The sequence below is a fragment of the Calonectris borealis genome, chromosome 27 (genome assembly GCF_964195595.1).
Source record: "Calonectris borealis chromosome 27, bCalBor7.hap1.2, whole genome shotgun sequence".
In the NCBI taxonomy this organism is placed as follows: domain Eukaryota; kingdom Metazoa; phylum Chordata; class Aves; order Procellariiformes; family Procellariidae; genus Calonectris; species Calonectris borealis.
In genome coordinates, this window is record NC_134338.1 from 2,581,246 (window position 1) to 2,599,022 (window position 17,777).

Below are 17,777 nucleotides of genomic sequence, written 5' to 3' on the forward strand. Positions count from 1 at the left end.
ATGTGTTTGAGCCAGACCCTATGCTTTTGAGCCAGACCCTATGTGTTTGAGCCATACCCTATATATGTGAGCCAGACCTCGTGCATTTTAGCTATACGCTATGCATTTGGGGGGACATCGGCGGTGGCCAAACGGCCGCTGTCCCCATCGTCCCTGTCCCCACCGTCTCCTCCTGGCGCTCCGGCGTTGCTGCCCAGGAGGAAGCGGCAGGTTCCTCGCGGGCGCTGGGCCCTGCCACATGCTGCTCTTTTTTTTTTCCTCTTATTGGATAAGAGGATCTCGAGGTTTTCTGTGCAGGGAGGATTTGGTTTGAGGTTAGTTCGATCTCCCCCCCCCGCCATGTTGTGCTATTAAAAAAATAAATAATGCATGGAGGAATCGTTCAGCCCATCGGGATGTCGGGCCGAGCCAGACCAGGAGTGCAGCAGGATCTGCAGGAATTCATTAATGGCCCATTCTGTATTTCCTTTTCTCTTTAAAAACCCAGTGGAGTTACCTTGGTAATAATAAAGTGCACGATTCCAGGAGGGAGGGAACAGATTCTTATTTTGATTAAACGGATTTCTCCTCCTCCCCTCCTTGCCCCTTTTCTTCCTGCCAATTTAAAATTTTTGTTTGGGGAAAAAAAAAAATTATAAGCAAATGCTAATGATGGAGAAAAGCACATTTTTTCAAGGGAGGGGAGAAAATGCCATTGGAAGTCTTCTATGCAAAGAGATGCCGGGGGGCACGATATATCAAAGAAAATATAATACACCCAGGTTAAAACTAATGATTGCCATATAATTAGATGTGAACCATTGTGCTATAAATGTGTATTCTTCAGCGTGCTGTGATTTTACTGTAAAAGAGAGAGAGAGAGTGAGCGCGAGAGAGCGCGCACAAGAGAAAGAAAGACAGAAAAACACAGAACCCAGCAACATACTATAAAAAGCACTCTGTTGACTTTTCTGCTGTTTAGTATTCCTTGCCCGTACTCCCCCGGGAGTATGTAATTAGTGCTTTATGAAGAGTGCATTTAAAGCAGTTTAATATTCACCTCATTCAGTCTGAAACAATGTGATCACTGCTTAGACAAATCACTGCTCCTTACTGACATCCTCTGTCAGTACATTACCTCTGAAAAGACCTTTCAAGAGGCTTGGATGTTAATTAGTTGTCTATCATGTATAAACAGAGCAGTGAGCAGAAGGGCTGCACCAGGCCAAAGACACAGAGGGAAATACTGGAAATACTTTTTTCTTTTTTTTTTTTTCTTTCCCTCCCCCTTTAATGAAAATTCCTGGCTTTCTCGTCCCCCGCTCCCCAGTTTGCTGGCGCTTCACAGAGTTGTGCGTGGCCTGGAGTGGAGCCTGGGTTTCCCTGCCGCTGGGTGCCCTCCCAGGGATGCTGAGCCAGCCCGGTCCTGCGGCTCTCCGCCGCCCCGGCGAGGTGGTCCTGGACCCTGGCCGGCCCATGGAGCATCCTCCGCTCTGGCTGGGCACCAGCTGAGCTGCCCTGCTGCCCCCCAAGGTGTGAGCATCCCAGTCAACATCCCAGCCCGCATCCCAGCCCTGCATCCCAGTGCTACATCCCAACCCTGCATCCCAGCCCTGCATCCCAATGCCACATCCCAACCCTGCATCCCAGCCCTGCATCCTAACCCTGCATCCCAATGCCACATCCCAACCCTGCATCCCAGCCCTGCATCCCAGTGCTACATCCCTGTGCTACATTCCAGCCCTGCATCCCAGCCCTGCATCCCAACCCTGCATCCCAATGCTACATCCCAACCCTGCATCCCAACCCTGCATCCCAATGCCACATCCCAACCCTGCATCCCAGCCCTGCATCCCAGTGCTACATCCCTGTGCTACATTCCAGCCCTGCATCCCAGCCCTTCATCCCAATGCTACATCCCAGCCCTGCATCCCAGCCCTGCATCCCAACCCTGCATCCCAATGCTACATCCCAGCCCTGCATCCCAACCCTGCATGCCAGTACTACATCCCAGCCCTGTATCCCGGTCCTGTATCCCATCCCGCATCCCGCAGGTGCCCTCCCAAGCAGACAGGGATACGCAGCTGAATTCCCCTCGGCTGTTGAGCTGCTCCCTTTGGAAGTGTGAAGCTGCTGTCCTTCGTTGAACATGGAAGCGCCCCAGCCTAACGAGCTGGCCGAGCCGCTCGGCAGGACGGGGTGGGGGAGCCCCAATCTCTCACGGCAGCACCTCACCATGGTTAGGGCTATTCCCACCGGGACATCGGCACGGTGATGCCGCAGGGCTGGGGATGGGACCAGCGCCTGCCGGTGCGGGAAGGTGCTTTAATCTCAGCACTGAGACCAGTTTAGTGACTGTTCACGCTGAACTAGCGCTTCTGCACCTATAAAATGTGGTTACTGACACCCACCCACTTTTCTAACATGCTTGGAAATGAATGGATGGAAAATACTATAGGAAAAGGAAGTACTGCTATTTAAAACGGAGTTTAGCTTAGCACAGTGGCTTTACCCACTGCAAAGCCCCGTTGGTTTGCTGCGGTGCTCGCTTTATTGATAAGCAGCTCTCGCTGGAAGGGATGCGCCGGCCGTCGCAGCCCTCCTCCACAGCACAGCCCGGGGGATGAGGGATGGGGCAGCGGGTGGGAGACCCGGCTTAGACCCTCTTATTGCACCCCGAAGCGGCTCTTTAGCTGTTCAAAGAGACTTTTTCCATTTTCCATCGCTGTGCCCTGCTGTTCCAGGTAAAACGTCTGGCAGATGACGGCGGCCGCCTCACCCTGCCTGCCCCCGGCTTTATCTTCTCAGGGAAATCCAGCAGATTGGGCGCAGCGCCAAGCCCCGCTGTGCATCGCTCGTCCCCTGTCCAGCCTCACGCCTGCAGGATGCTCCCCACGCTGCCCGGGGGCTGCCAGCCCCGAGCCCTCCTTCCCCGGGGCAGCTTGTCCCCCATGCGCACCCCTGCATCCCCCCCGTGTCCCCTTGCATGTCCCCATGTCCCCCCCGTGCCCCCTCGCTGGGTGCAGCGGGTGCAAGGTGGATGCAAGGCACCATCCCGGGAGCTGGTCCCGGCTCTGCTTGTGGCTCCTCAAGCCCGGCCTCCGCGGCAGGGATGGAGGACCGGGAGCTACGGGAATCCTATTACCGGCCTCCATCTGGCAGCCCCCATTTGCTCGCCCGGGTGCTCGTGAGCCAAATCCAGCAAATCCAACACTTCCCGGGGCCGGGGCAGCCGCTGGCTCCCCCGCGGAGGTGTTTAAGGGGCAGGCGAGGTCCGACGCTCTCCTTTCCCTTTGACAAGCAGCAGACACGGACTGTTGCTCACTCTGCTGCTGGGAGCAAGGGCCAAGGCTTGAAATCACGGGTGGTTTTGGGTGAGAGCCCCCAGTGCCCCGCGGCCGGGCTCCCCAAGCATGCATCCCCGTGCATGGCATGCCACGGGGGGGGACACACCGAGCATCGCCATGGGACGCCTTCCTGAGCCTCCCCGCCTGCCCTCGCCACCGAGCAGCAGCTCCACACCCTCCGGCTTGGGGTTTTTCCCCCTTTCTCTCCCTTTTCCACCAGTTTGTTTCCCCGGCTCTCTTAGTCACGAAGGTGAGGCACTGACAGAGACACAGACATCAAAAACAAGAGGTGATGAAACGCCGGGAATAATTAAGTTGCACTAAATCACTGGGCCCCGGTGGCACCCTGCCAAAGCGCTGAGGAAACTGGAACACGAAGGAGCTGAGTTATTATTAATAATCACCAGTGGCCTCGTGAACAACAACCTATTTTGCACCTCTCTGTTCCGAAGGAGTGGGAAGGGAGCAGCCGGCCGTAGGGACCGGGATGGGGAGAGGACAGAGCAGGGGATGAGAGCCGCAGGTCTCCTTCCCGCTGGCTCTGTCGGTGCACGGCGCTGCACGTCCCGCCGTGTGCAGGCATATGCGGGACTGGATCTGTCCCAGGGCCATCGGCACCGGCCGGGCTGGGCTGGCCGTGCTGCAGGCACCCAGGGCCAGAGCAAGTCTGCTCCCGCCGCGCATCCTCCACGCAACCCCGAGCCTTACGTAAGGGCAGCCTTATCCGCCTGCCATCAGGGCTCATCCTCGCACCGGGCTGCAAGCAAAAGCTCCCGTTCCCAATGTGTGGGTGAGCCTGCTAGCCCCGGGCTGGGCATTGCACAGCTCCTGCACCTCTGCCTGGCCTTGCTTGCAGGTTGTTTGCATGATGCATGCAACAGGCTGCGATTGCCTGCCGTGCAACACCCGATCGGCAGCTGATAGCGGGCCAGCGTGCAGCCGGTATAGCCCCGGCTTTGCAGGGTGTTTGGGACGCGTTTCCCCTGCATCGTGCTGGGCTTTCACCCTTCAGAGCTCTCAGGAAGGTGCTGCTGGGTGTGCAGGGCTTGCACCCTCCTGGTCTCACTTCGATTACGTGCTTTAAGGACCAAGGGAAACCCCCCAGCACCCGTTGCTGGTGGAGTTGCTGGTGCTGGTGGAAGGGGTGCTCTGGCTCCCACAAGCCTTCCTGGGTACCAATGTGCTTTTTGGGGAGAGAGAAGAGACCTTAGTGCAAAGGCTCCTTCTCCAATGAACGCTGAATCGATGGCTTTACATTGCACGGCAGGGCAAGGCTTGTTTTAGGGTTTGATCACACTTGGCTTCATCTCTGCAAGAGCCCGGGCAGGCTCTTTGCAGGGTTTGGGGTTGATTTCAGATGCCATGTGGCCGTGGGCAAAGCCCGGGCCCCAGTTCCCACCGCCGTTCCCACCGGCACACGTTTCATCAGGGGAACCGTCCCGACCTGGTCAAAATCCTCCCTGGCGGGGTAAACCCAACGGTGTTGAAATTTTGGAGAGCTGTAAATCTAAGGTGTTTGTAAAACCTTTAAGCCTCCGTCTGCAACGCACAGGTAAAGCTTTAATTCCCTGACAATACAGAGCTAATTCCCAGCTAAATCCTTAATTCCTGCACACCGTAGCCCCATGAATTTGGCTCTTTGCAGCCCAGGTCTCGTCTGCGGTGAGCAGCATCGGCTGCCCGCTGCAGCATCCGCACTCTTCGGATGCGGTCTGTGTGCTCCCGGTGGAAAAGTCCCCGAAAATAGCTGGTTCTGGTGCTTTTACTCAGTTGATCAAAATCTTTGAAAGGCCTTTTGCATCTCTTTAAAATAGGAATAACGACAGCTCCTGCATCCCTGCAGTGCCCTGCGCCTGCCCTGAGGATGCAGCGTGCAGGGGGACGGGGGTGCAGGGAAGGAGCCACCCAAACCCCGTGTCCCGGCTCCGAGCCAGCCCTCCCTTCCTCTAAAATGGCTGAAACGTTTCCAGCCGATGTGACATGTTGGAATGAGCCCGTTGCCTGCTCCGGCGGGTGCTGCGAGGCTCATGAAGCATCGCCAGCATCCGCTGAAAGACTTTCCCCCCGGAGCCTGCCAGAGCCGATCCCCGTGCGATAGCGAGAGGGTGCAGCTGCAGAAAGACCCAGCCGGCATGGAGCAGGCGGTGGGGACGTCGAGGGAGCCCGACGGGTTTGGGAGCTCATCAGCATAATGATGACAGCGCTGGGGATTGCTCCACGCGTTGTACAACGCGGGTCCCAGCCGCTGGGAGAACGTTTCCCAACCTGGCGAAACCTGTACGAACGACCACCCTTTCTTAAGCAATTTTCCTGACTCAAGATCCCACCCCGAGTCCGCAGGAGACGGCTCTCTGCTGCCTCTTACAAAACATCTCCATCCAAACAGGTTTCCCCATTAATCCCTCTTCCAGAGATCTTTTTTTTTCCTCTTTTTTTTTTTTGGGTGACCATGGGTGCTGTTGGCTCTTCAAGGGGGGTCTTGTGTCGGGCCACGGCGCTGCACAGACATGGCTTGGCTTTGCTCAGCTGGGGGCTGAGGCCACCCCACGGCATCAAGCACAGATTAACCAAAATCGTGCCCTTTATAGAAAAGACTTTCCGAGGGTGGGAGGGAAGGGAACGGCTCCTCTGGGAACTGGGCAAATCCAGGTGAGACACGGGGAGGGACCGGCCGGCAGTGCCTTTTTTTATATTAGTGACCCAAATATTGACCTGGAGCAAATCCAGAGGATGACACCGTGTTCACCTCCCCTGAATTTATGGCAAATTTCTAAGGGGTGATTTCTTTCATAGATGAATGAAGAGTTGCTAATTTATGTCGGTGCTCAGCGAAGGGTCCTGGTGGGCTAAACCCCAGCCGTAACATATCCTGAACCTATGTATGGAAACATCTGCAGTCGCTCCTAGCCTGTTCAAGATGTTTATAAACACATTTTTCCCTCTGGTGGATGCCCCAAGTCCTGCCGGGCTCTATGACCGGGTGCCGGCAGGCGAAGGGTTACGCGGCCCCATCTGCTCGGCTCCCCGTTTCACAAGGGCGGGTTTGGAGTTTTACTACAAGTTTCAGACAAGGAAGGTGTGTCTGCGCTCGGTGCCTGGTTTGCCCGTTGTGTAGGCGTCGGGTTCAGCGCCGTCTTGTCAACACTTGAATATGTTGAGCATCACTCACGGGGCATTCTGTAAGAAACCTATTAAGTTAATTACCGAGGCTCGGTGTGTGTGTGTGTGAGAGCGAGCGTGTGCGCCTCTCCTGTAAAAATTTGGCTTTCTTCGTTGCAAGACACTTCTGATGCAAGGCTCTTGGTGTGATGACATCTTGTCTGCTGCTGTAACTGATACGGGGCTCGCATCGTGCTGCCTGCCAGCCAGCGAGGCTGTGAGCTGGTTGTGGGCTCAGGGTAGGACCCCCACCCAGCCCGCCTCGGGGACGCCCACCCAAACATAGGGACCTGCTTCGGCTCCCTGCGGTGGCCCTGGTTAGGAGTTAGGCTGTAGATCGGTCCTAAATCTGTGGGGTTTGAACTCAAAACCAGGCTGCGCTGCCTGCGTGGGGCCAGCCCGAGCATCCCTGTAGGTAACAGCAGCTCTCGCCATCGGCTTGTATCCTCATTTCTGCTCCAGCCGAGTACCTGGGAAAATACAGTTTTGACCCCTTGGTTCGGGAAGAGGGCTGGGAAGGGACCTCTTGGTCTTTATATTTGCACTGCCACCCGCAACGGGCCCAAAATAATCGGGGCTGGAGGCAGGGAGCTATTCTGGTTGGGGCTGGGGGGGACTGTCCCATTCCCGGTGGCAGGAAAGCGCTGTTTGTGCAAGGAGGCAGCGCAGAAATAACCTCCAGCAGCACCGATGGGCATCCCTGGGGGGTCACCCCCGCTGCTTCTCCTCTCCCCCGTTCCCACAAGCCTCTCCGCCGCCTTTGCATCCCTCTGGACAAGGAGCCGTGGGTCTGACCCCAGCCTGGACAAGAGCAGGGCTGTTTGAGCGATGGTGAAACGCCCCGAGCAGCAGCACGTGTCTGCGCTGCCCAGCCCCAGCCTCGCCATCGCCTCCCGGCTTTCCCCCCGTCCTCGCCCAGCTGGGCTGAAACGGGGCCGCTGCACGCCTCGCCGCCCCCAAAATATGTAAAAAATGAGTTTTCCCTTGCTGGAGCCCAAGCCAGGGTAGGGAGCAGGGCGAGTGCTGGCTCCTGGCTCCCAAGGTGGTTTTTTTGGGAGGCGCATGGGGCATTGCACAAACAGCCCCCGGCGCTTGCACGCGCCCCAGGTAGGGCAGCTCAGCCCCCTCCTTCCCGTGCCGAGAGCATCCCACGGGGGCCTGGATCCGGTGGACTTTTATGGAAGAAAGGGAAGTCCATGGCATTGCCGGAGCAGCCTTGGCAGCCGCAGCGCTGAGCGCCCGCCAGCCGTGCAGCAACAGCAGCGCCGCTGCCGTTAACCCCTCATCCTCGGGACGGGCGATGCCAGATCTCTGCCTGCACGGCTTCTGCCCGCAGGCAGCCGCTGCCTGCTGGGGTGCAGGTCCGCAGGGGGGTCAGCCTTGAGCCGGGGGCCGTAGGGTGCTCAGCAGCAAAAAGCGCATCATCTGAATCAATGCAAAGGGCTCGTGAGCGTCCCAAAGCTCTCATCCTTCAAGAACCCCCCCCTTCCCTGAAAAAAATAACAAGCAGGAGGGAAGCGGGGGGAGAGCTCGCCCTGCTCCAGCGAAGGATGTTTCCTGTTGGAGTTTCTCCCGTCCCAGGGGCAGCTCTGGACTCTCCCTCCGCATGCTGCCAAGTCCCGCCGTCAGGAAGCGGCTGTGGGGGGGTGCGGGGGGGGGACGGTGAGGCCGAGCCCACGGCAGCCCGGATGCACTGGTGGGGGCCAGACAACGCGTTCCCCTCCCGGTGGGTCCCAGCCGGGGCTGTCGTCATCAGATGCAAAGGGGAGACTTTTTGGCCAACGGAAGGAGGGGAGGGGAAAAAAAAAAAAAAAATTAAAGAAAAAATCACCCCCCCACCCCACGCTCCTTCCCCAGCGCTCCCATCAGATTAGTGAAGCCGAAATAGCCAAGTTGGCCCAGAGCGGTAGCAGGGCTGGCACGCGCGGGCTTTGATCCGCCCCCGCGCCCAGGAAGGTGGCTGGGCTGGGGATCAGACACCCCAGGGAGGAGGAATTTGCAGGGGAGGTTTGCGGCGTGCGCACGCACCCACGGCCACCCTCCAGCCCCGAGGTGTGCCCCCCCTCCCCACGCCGGGGTCTGGCTGCCAGGGTGGGATGCAGCATCCCTGGGGGGGAGCGACGGGCGCAGCATCCTGCCTCCCAACCCCCCAGGCTCTATTGGTTCTCATCGCCGGGTATCACCCCACAAAATCTGGGCTCGTGCCCTGGTTTCATGCCCTGGGCTTTCAACCCCGGCTGTCGCTGGCGCATCAGCATGGACCCGGCCTTTGCATCACGTCAGCAGTGCAGAAACCCGCTCTGAAACGCAGGACCACCCCGGAGAGGCGGGGGGGGGATGCTTCTTTTGGGGAAGGCTGGCTGGTGGCTGGAAAACATCAGGTTTTCCTGTCCTGCCAAAGCCTTGCAGCGCGATACGAGGTGGCAGGGCTGTATTTTCATCCGTAAGAGCCTCCCATCGTGTCCCGTGCACCGAGCATCACTGCCTCCAGCACCCACCGGGCTCCTGCCCTCCTCACCGTCCTTTCCCCTTGGACCAGACGGAAGCTTAGAGCACCTCTGCCAGTGGGTTATGCCTTGTGGAGGGATGCACGAGACGCGCGTGAGATGTTCTGGCCCTCGTGCCCCACAGACGTATTTATTACTGTTTACTGCTGCTCGGACAGTGGCAGCACCGGGAACGTGCTGGCGCTTTGTGACCACCGAAGCAAATATATTCCCGTCCCCAAAGGCGACGCAGCCGGCAGAGTCTCCCCGTGGGTGCATCCTCACGGCTGTCCTGCGCCTGGCCTCGGCGGAGGGTTTCAGTGCAGGCTCCGTTCTCGTCCGTACAGAATGAGGCTGCAGACCTTTAAATGACTGAATTAGGCAAAATTTGGTGTTTCTCCAAGAATCCTCCGGAAATCTGCTGCTGGAAAAGCAAGCTCATCTTAAAGCTACACGCACACAGAGCAAACAAGTTTTCCACTCTCAAGAACTGCAGAGACTGGGGATGGAAAAGGCCTTTTCAGTCCTACCCAGCCCTTTTTCTGGCCAGTTCAAGCTTGTTCCCTGCATTGAAATCTCGGGGCCCTTGCTCGTGGCTTTGAAACCTCTGAGAGTGCACCTTTGTCTGGAGTTGTTGCAGTGTTTTGCAGCTGCCCCATCAGAACTGGGGGTGATGGGGGTGCCCCAGCGAGCGCTGGGGGCATCGAGGGGCACCTGCCCCCCCGGCTCCATGGGGTGAATGGGGGGAGATCCTGGTGGACCTCCTGGAGAAGGTCCAGGCTCGTGCCAAAGCCCAGCAAAGCAGTCGTGCGGAGCGATGCAGGTGTGGTCCGGCGGTTGCTGGGAAAATCGCTGTTGCAAGCGGCGTGTTTGAGCAGTGCCACCCCGCCACGGCGAGCAAAAACTCGGCGAGGTGCAAAAACTGCCCTTCCCCTTCTGCCCCCCACACCTGAGCCATCCTCAGGCCTTCCTCCTCCTCCTCCTCCTCCTCCAAACCCACTTCCCACCCCAGCAACGCAACATCAGTCGTTATCCCACCGGCACCAAGGATGCTTGTGGGGGGTCCCGGCAGGATCGCGGGTGGGATGAAGCCCACCCCAGCCCTCCCCTTGGTGGGGCAGCACCCGGCCAGTGGGTCAGGGTGACTCATTTGGCAGACAGCTCCGCCGTGAGCTCGCCCGCAATTGCAACACCGCGGGGATATTAAACCCAGCCAGCCGCCGAGCCCGGCATCCACGCAGCTTCCTAACCCGCCCCTGGGGTTGCTATCAACATCCCTGTTGTTCTTAGCAATCGCATCCATCATTTATCATCCCGGTTTACAACAGAGGCCCAGGGGCTGGGAGACGGGGTGTAACCGCGCAGGACGCGATTGCAACGCTCTCCAGAAGGGTCTTTTGGGTGCGCCGGGTTGCAGCCACCCCACCGGGTGCTGCTGCCTGCTGCCTGCCCACTGCTGCTCTGGCTTTCAGCCCCTGTGAACGCAAGCAAGAGCCGGTGTAGACAGCAATCAAAACATGTACAACCCTTTCCATAAGCTGATTTAAATCATCTTTTTATTCAACCGGTGCAATTTTCTTGCTTAAATGAACCCTGACGCTTCTCTGCCAGGGACCCAGAGAGAAGGGGTAGCAGGAAAACTCCTTCATGCAGTTTCTTGGCAAGCCAGCCAACCTCGACTCCCAAATCCATCACTTATACCCACGCTGCGAGTGTCCTGGCAAAGCCACATCTCGCGTGACCTCCTGCAGCATCTGGGGCCGGAGCCCAGATCCTGCATCCCATTCCCCCCGTCCCAGCGCTACCCTCTGCCTCTATAATATCACAGGTGTTTAAAAAAAAAAACAACAACCCCCTCTTTTTTCAACAGAATTGTTTTGACTGAAGTTTCAAAACCATCCAAGTGTCATCACAGCCTCCGCCTTGCTGGCTTGGACCCCTCACCTAGATCGTTAAGGAAAGGTGCAGATAGGCACAGCGTGTGCGCCAGCAACGCCTAAGCCAGGCAGATATCTGTCGCTCGCTGGAAATCCACCCAGCAGAGCCTCTCTCTTTTGAAATGGGGTGTTCTGGCACTGGAAACACCGTCCGTGGGCTTCTGGGAGGGAGGCAGGAGCCCGGTGAAGGACTCTGCAGCATGCGGATCCTGAGCGGTTCAGGTTATTAAGTGCAGCATTTTGTCTCTGCTGCTTTCATGCCCCTAGATTAAAAAAGCTTGCAAAGAGCCAAACACCGAGGTGATTTATGTTTATTTTCCTTACTTAATAACCCTATAGCATGTCCTTCCCTGGGGCATTAGGGTGTATCAGACAAGCATTAATTTAAATTACAACCGTGCCTGATATTTATTTTTTAATATATTTTTATGGTAGCCTTCCGCATTTATAGTGATCTAGAAAAAAAGCCGGGCCACGCCAAGAAGCTGTAATCGCTACGTGATAATCCTAAAAGCAGTTGGGGTAAATCGTCAGCGATGCTGACCCTGGAAAGCCGGAGGAGAGGCTCTTTGGAGCCGCCTCGGAGCGGTGACATCCCGGCGTGGCCACCCGGTCCTGCTCCAAGCCGGGCAGCGCAGTGCTTCCCTCGGGGACCTGGGGGCTGCAATGGGACCCCTCGAGCTGCTCCTGCTCTTGGGGACCCTCGGGGTGAGCTTTCCTGGGGCTCTAACGAGCCTCGGTTCATTTTTTTGCATGAGGCTGTGCCGTGCCTCGGCGCGGATTCGTGCAGCACCATCTATTTGGCGGTCGCTGCCTGCTGAGAAATGGTGTCCTGGCACGATGCTGATATTAAAAACACCCGGTTTCGGTGCTTGTAGCGGCGTCAGTGCACAAACAGGCAGAGCCACCGGCTGTGCGGTACCAGTCCGCCTGGGTTTAGCTTTTCCTCACCACTCACTGAGGTTCGGGATCTGCCCTAAAGAGAAGTTCCCCGCAGAAAGAAATGCACCTTTCTCACTCTTTCTGTGCCTGTATGTGGCTCAGATGTAGTTTATCAAACTTTCACGTGCAGACTGACAGCGAACAAGCCAAATATCACCTGGAATGGTGAAACTCCGTGAGAGTTAAAGGAAATGAAAATAATGGACTTGGGCTAGGGGTGATGGGGGAATCTTTGGCTGAGGCAATTGCACGGAGCTCGGCAGGGCCAGGATGCTGGACCGTGCATCGCCGGAGCCTGCGGAGAGGAGCAGGAGGCTCTCGAGCAGCGCTTTGATCTCCTGTCATTCGCACGCATGAAAAGTAAAGCGGCTGGGCAATTAAGAGCCGGGAGGAAAGTTAGGCTGGAGGCGTGGGGCACCCGCGTTTCGGTGGCGGTGAGATGCTGGGGATCGTTTCTGCCTCGGGTCCCGGGTCGCCCGTGCCACGTCTCCAGCTGTGCCAGGGGAGCAAAAATGGCTCTGAGCAAAAGCCGAGGGCCCTGAGTCATCCCGAGGATCCGGGAACTGGGGCTACGGGGAAGCACCAGAGAGCAGGAGGCTGAGGATAACATCTGGGGTTGGGAAAGCTGGTCTGGTTCCAGCGGGAAGGGGAGGTTTCTCTGGATTTGGGGTGCGATGGGATCTGGCACCGGCTCTGGGAGCTCTGCCGGACTTCGGTGTGGGTTTATCTGTGGCCTCGGGGATGCAACCCTCGGTCTCCTCTCTGCAGCAAGGCGACCATCGTTCTCCCAGCTCGGGGCTGAGGGTGTGGAGACGAAGCAGGAGAGGGCTCAGGCACCCCCGGGATGTGCCGGGGAGCAGCAGGAGGGGTGCAGGGAGCTGTGTCCCTGGGGCTGGGCAGCCAAGAGTGTGTGTGGGGTGCCAGAACATTCGTAATCCTTGATTTCCCGGCTTCCCTCCTGATTTACCCAGTCAGCAGCCAGCCGGCGCGGTGGACGGGCTGGGAGCGTGGTACCGGCCGGGGCGTGCACGCACCCAGCTGGGTCTGCTGCAATGCCGAAAATTGCATCCTTGTTAAAGCCAAACCGCTGCATTTCTAATGCAGAAAGGCAGGGAGGGGGCTCTGGTTTCCTCCAAAGCGTGTGGGTGCAGGCGGGTGCACGGGTGGGTTTGGGTGTACGGGGCCGTCCCAGACTGGGGATGCTGGGGAGCATCCTTGCTCCCTGTGTGCGCGAGCTCCCTACAAACCTCTGTTGCCGTGAGCACCCGGGGTCTCTTCCCACCATCGCCTGTGTCAAGTCGTTCCTTGCCCTGGGAATCTGCTGTTAAAACACTGTTCTGAGTAACACAGTAGCCGGGAGAGACCCTTCCCCACCATGCCCTTCCCCTCCTGGCAACACAGGGACCTTCCCGGCCGGAGGTGACATCCCCACCTTGGTGGGCTTTTCCTCCACAAACTCCTTCCATGCCTTTCTTTGTATTTTTCTATTTCTTTCCCGATGGAGAGAACACGAGGTGGACGCGCCAAGCTTTAATTCAGTGGCATAACAACATTGGCATAACGGGATGTGACATTTATAATAAAAGAAGGATTTGCATGGTAGGGGCTGACAGTCTCCTTCGGGCACAAAACCCCAGCTTGATGGTGATCGGAAAAGCAAGGGTGGTCTGGAGCTGTGCTGGCAGGGAGAGGGTCGGCACGGCGTGGGCGAGCCGGGGCGGTTCGGGACCGTCCCATGCCCCGGCGCGGGGATCGGTGTGGAAGCGAGCTAAAATGCAAACGGGGAGCTGAGCTGGGAAACGCCAGAGTTTGGGAGTACTGGGAGCTCGCCGGGCCCTGCCCTGCTCTCTTATGGCCTCCCTCCATGCAGAAATAATTGGAGGGAGAGTTTCTCTTGGACCGGGTTTTTTCTCACATGTGTTTTGTTGGAAAGCGGGACGAGCCCGGACGTTCCTGGGAGCCGGGGTAGGAGCGATCCTCCCCGCTGGTGCTGGCTTTGGTGGAGAGGAGGAAAACCCAAAGTGTGCACCTTCCCCTGCAAGGACACGGTCGAACAGGTCCGCATCCAGCTGCAATTAGCATCTTATTCCTTTATTCCACGTTCGAGCCTCCGCTCTGCTTGCAGGAGGCTGGATCACCATCCCGGCGGCTCTGCCCTTCCCGGGATGCTCCCCTGCACTCCCGAGAGCCAATTCATAAATCCTGACCTCATTATAAAGATCACAGAAAGAGAGAATAACCAATTTGGGACCTGGCTGTGCCGGCTTTGAAGCCGCCTTTCCCCGGCAAGCTAGCGTGCCGAAAGCGAGCAGCTCAGGAGCCCGGTTTGTTTGGGGATTAACTTCCCCACTCGGCTAATTGTTGGTTAATCGTATCAGCGCACGCTGCCGGACCGGCACCTCGGCTGCCGTCCCATGGGACACGGCCCCCAGCACCCAGATGAGTCCCATGGGGGTCCCCAGGGTCCCCGGGGTCCCCGGGGCCGGGCTGGGGTGCGCTCCCGGCGAGGCGGCAGCAGCCCAGCCCCGCTCTGCTGCGCAGCCCTGGGTCCCATCCGTCATCTGTTTGTCCTGGTCCCCTGCCAGCGATTGTGCCGATTCCCACACCCACTTTCCATAACCCTCTGTCCTCGCCCGGGCGAATCGCTGGCGCGCTCGCCACCCATCCCTTTCCCCTCCTCTCCGATGGGATCAGACACGTTCTGGAGAGAGGGAAGAAAGGAAAGGAAGGGAAAAAAAAAAGCCAACACATCAAGAGGAAAACAAAATGTGACTCACTGCCTTCTTAATTTATTTGTATTTATTTATTCCCCCCCGCCCTACGCTGCGATGTGCAGCAGGCAACACCGAGGGCTGGCTGCGATCTACCGGAGAGCCTCGGAGCGGCCGGTGTCCAGCTTGGCAAAGGGGTGTCAGGAACAGGGGGGAATCATTTTCTCCACCCTTTTGGCCAAGGAAAAGAGCACGGAGAGGAGCTCCCGGCACAGAAATCGCGTGGTAGAGATTTTTAAGGCTGTCCAGGTCTCCGTGCGAGCATCCACCAGCATCCCGTGCCCCACCAGCACTCCGCACCGCACAGCACGGGCCAGAGGGTGGAAATTTCTAATTCCACCTCCTACACTGTGTCCTCGGCAGGGGAAAGAGAGAACGAGAAGATAAAAGGCTGGGAAGCTCAAATGGTGTCATTAGGAACTATTAATGCTCTCATAAAAGGGCATTAATAAACACGGCAGCTCATCAGCGTCCATTAGCTCCGCTCGTGGCAGGGATCTTCGGGGGCCGCTGGCGTGCGATGCTCCCCTCGCCCTTGCTGGCATTTCAGCAAAGGGGCAACGGGCTGGAGGGGGGTTTATTCCTCCCTGCAAACCATTCCCTACACACCAGCAAAAACCTGCTTCCCAGCTGCAGGTCCCCCTCGCCCCGGGAAGAAAAGCTCGCAGGAGCAAGCGGGGCTTCGCACCCGACCCCCCCAGCCTCTCCTGAGCCCAGCAGCCCATGGCGCGCAGGGTTTGCTCCCTTGCTTTCAGAATAGCTGTTTACTATTAAAAAAAAAAAAAAAAAGGCAGGGTTTACAGTGCTCATCCCTACTTTCTCCCTCCCGCCCTCTTCCTGTTCTCGCTTCTTAAAAGGAGCTTTATCCTTTGACTCTCCCATCCCTGGGGCTAGCCAGAACCCACTGCATCTCGGGGCGAGCAGGCAACCCACATCAGCAGGCAGGAAAACAGGGAGGAGGCCTGGCCTCTCCCGATAAGCCCATGGCAAAGCCAGGAATAGCAGCAAGGTCCCCGCACGGGAGCAGCCCTGCCCGGAACAGAAAAAAGCCTCAGACCCTGCCTTTGAAGAGCGGGGGCTGGCAGCCGGCCCGGCCGCGCGGCGAGCTTGGGGTTTGCTGCGAGCTTCCTCCGCCAGCCCGGCCCCGCAGCCGAGACCGGCACATCTGGGGGAGCAGGCACAGCTGGAGGGGCTGGGTGTGCACGGCTGGCTAGAGCAGATGTGCACAGCTGGATGGAGGAGGCATGCCCATCGTCTGGGCAGAGCGGGCATGCACATCTGGGCAGAGCGGGCATGCGCATGTAGGTGGGCTCACCGTGCACATCTGGATGGAGTGGGTGTGCACATCTGGGCAGGTTGTGCTCGCACATCTGGGCAGACCGGGCAGGAAGGGAGCAGCCAGCGCAGCCCCACGGCCTCGTGGCCCCCTCCCCGGCACACCCCAGGGTGCTTCTCCCCCAGCCGTCTGCGTGCTGCCTTCCCCTCCCCCTGTGAACCAAGGTATCCAAACCTGCCAGTCGCTGCCCAAAACCTTAGTCATCACCTCTCTGTCATCGGGATCTTTTCGGCTTCGGCTGCCAAGGTGGCGAGCCAGCGTTGGGGAGCCGATAGCCAGGGACCTGAGCGGGCACTTGGCTTCCCGGTGACCTTTGCTGTGCCACAGGCAGCTCGCAGGAGGCTGTCACCAGCCATGACTCAGTGCAAAGCAGGTTTCTTTTTGGAGAAAGCAAAGCTTTGATCCCGAAGAGCCGGGGAACCGACCATGTTCCCCGCGTGCACTTTTGCTTGCAGTTATCTGATGCATCTTTTTTTGGGGGTAATAACTCCCAGGGCAGGTTAGGACGGAGGAGCCCTGGCAGCAGCGCGTGTGTGGGCAGGACTGGAATAACGGGTGCCGTAGGAGAGGATTTACGAGCGCTGGCGGCATCGGTGGGAGGTGGGGGCCGGCCGGGAATAGCACAGCAAGTCAGGGGTGAGGTGGCTTGTGCAGGGCCAGGATGCAGCCAAAGCTCCCGCCGCTGCCCCTTTGCCATTAATCCAGTCCCGAAGGGATGCTCGGCAGTCTCGGCAAAGCCTCGTTCCTCCAGGGAAGCGTCCCAGGCCAGGGATGGAGAGCCAAGCCCGCCGGGCAGTGGGGCTTGCTCGCCAGGCAGGAGTTTCGGTTGAGAGCAAAACCGCCGCGACGGGGCAAAGCTTTGCCGCGGGAACGCCGGTGCAAATCTCTGCTGCCGGCCCCTTCCCACCCGGCATGGTTCACCCCTCCCAAAACCCTGCATGCCGAGTGGCACCGAGGCTTTTAACGGGCTATTGTGACTTTCCCGGTGTGCCACAGCCTGGATCACCGACCCGGATCACCGGATCACTGATGGCCCCCACGTGCGGGTGACAGCACGGTGATGCCAGGGCACTGTGCATCGAGCCTCTAAATTCCAAATAGCCAGAGAAAGCCCCCAGCATGCTCCTTTCCCCCCTGCCCCGGCTCCCTAATGTCCTTTGCAAAGAAAACACTCGAAATGTTGGAAAACAAATCCCTGGGGAGAAGCGGGTGCAGCCCGGGGGGGCAGGAGGGGTTTGTCCCCCCGTGTCCTTCTGCTGGGGGCCTCGGTAGCACCTCACCCTCCTCTTCTTGTCCTTTCAGGGTGCAGATCTGAGGACTGGGGACATCAAAGGGCACGTGCTGACGGGTGAGTGCAGACCCCGACGGGGGGACAGGATCTCCTGCAGCCTGGGCTGGGAGCTGCGACAAGGCGGTGGCAGAGCTGGCTGTGCCCGGCGGGGACGAGCATGCCGGGACGCGAGGGAGGGACACGAGGGGTTCCCGCAGGGCGCAGCTGAGCCGTGGTTAGCTGGGCGCTGTCTGAAATAGGAGCCACTTTTTCTCTTTTTTTTCTAGAGGCAAAAGTGGTTAAAAAACTCCCCAGCGGTTGGAAGAGCTCCAAACCAGTGCAAAAATGGGGAGGGGGGGGGGCGGGAAATACAATCAAAAAAGAAAAACACAAGATAAAAGCGGGTGAATCCCAACAACTTCTGTGATGTTGCACGAACAAAGACTTTCAGTTCAAAACAGGCCAGACGCGGCTCACGGAGTTTACACCCCCAGGGAGCCAGGGGAGAGGGGCTGGGGGCTCGCCCAGCTGCCGGCGACTGAGTCCTGGA

General features: G+C 58.3%; 1 protein-coding gene across 1 annotated transcript in view; it reads left to right on the forward strand.

The window, feature by feature from the left end:
- PEBP4 (phosphatidylethanolamine binding protein 4) overlaps window positions 1-17,777 on the forward strand; it is a 79,377-nt gene that overhangs the window by 52,954 nt on the left and 8,646 nt on the right. The window contains exon 6 of the mRNA XM_075174665.1: window positions 17,260-17,305. Coding sequence (XP_075030766.1) covers window positions 17,260-17,305 — 46 coding nt within the window. The remainder of the gene's footprint in view (window positions 1-17,259; window positions 17,306-17,777) is intronic.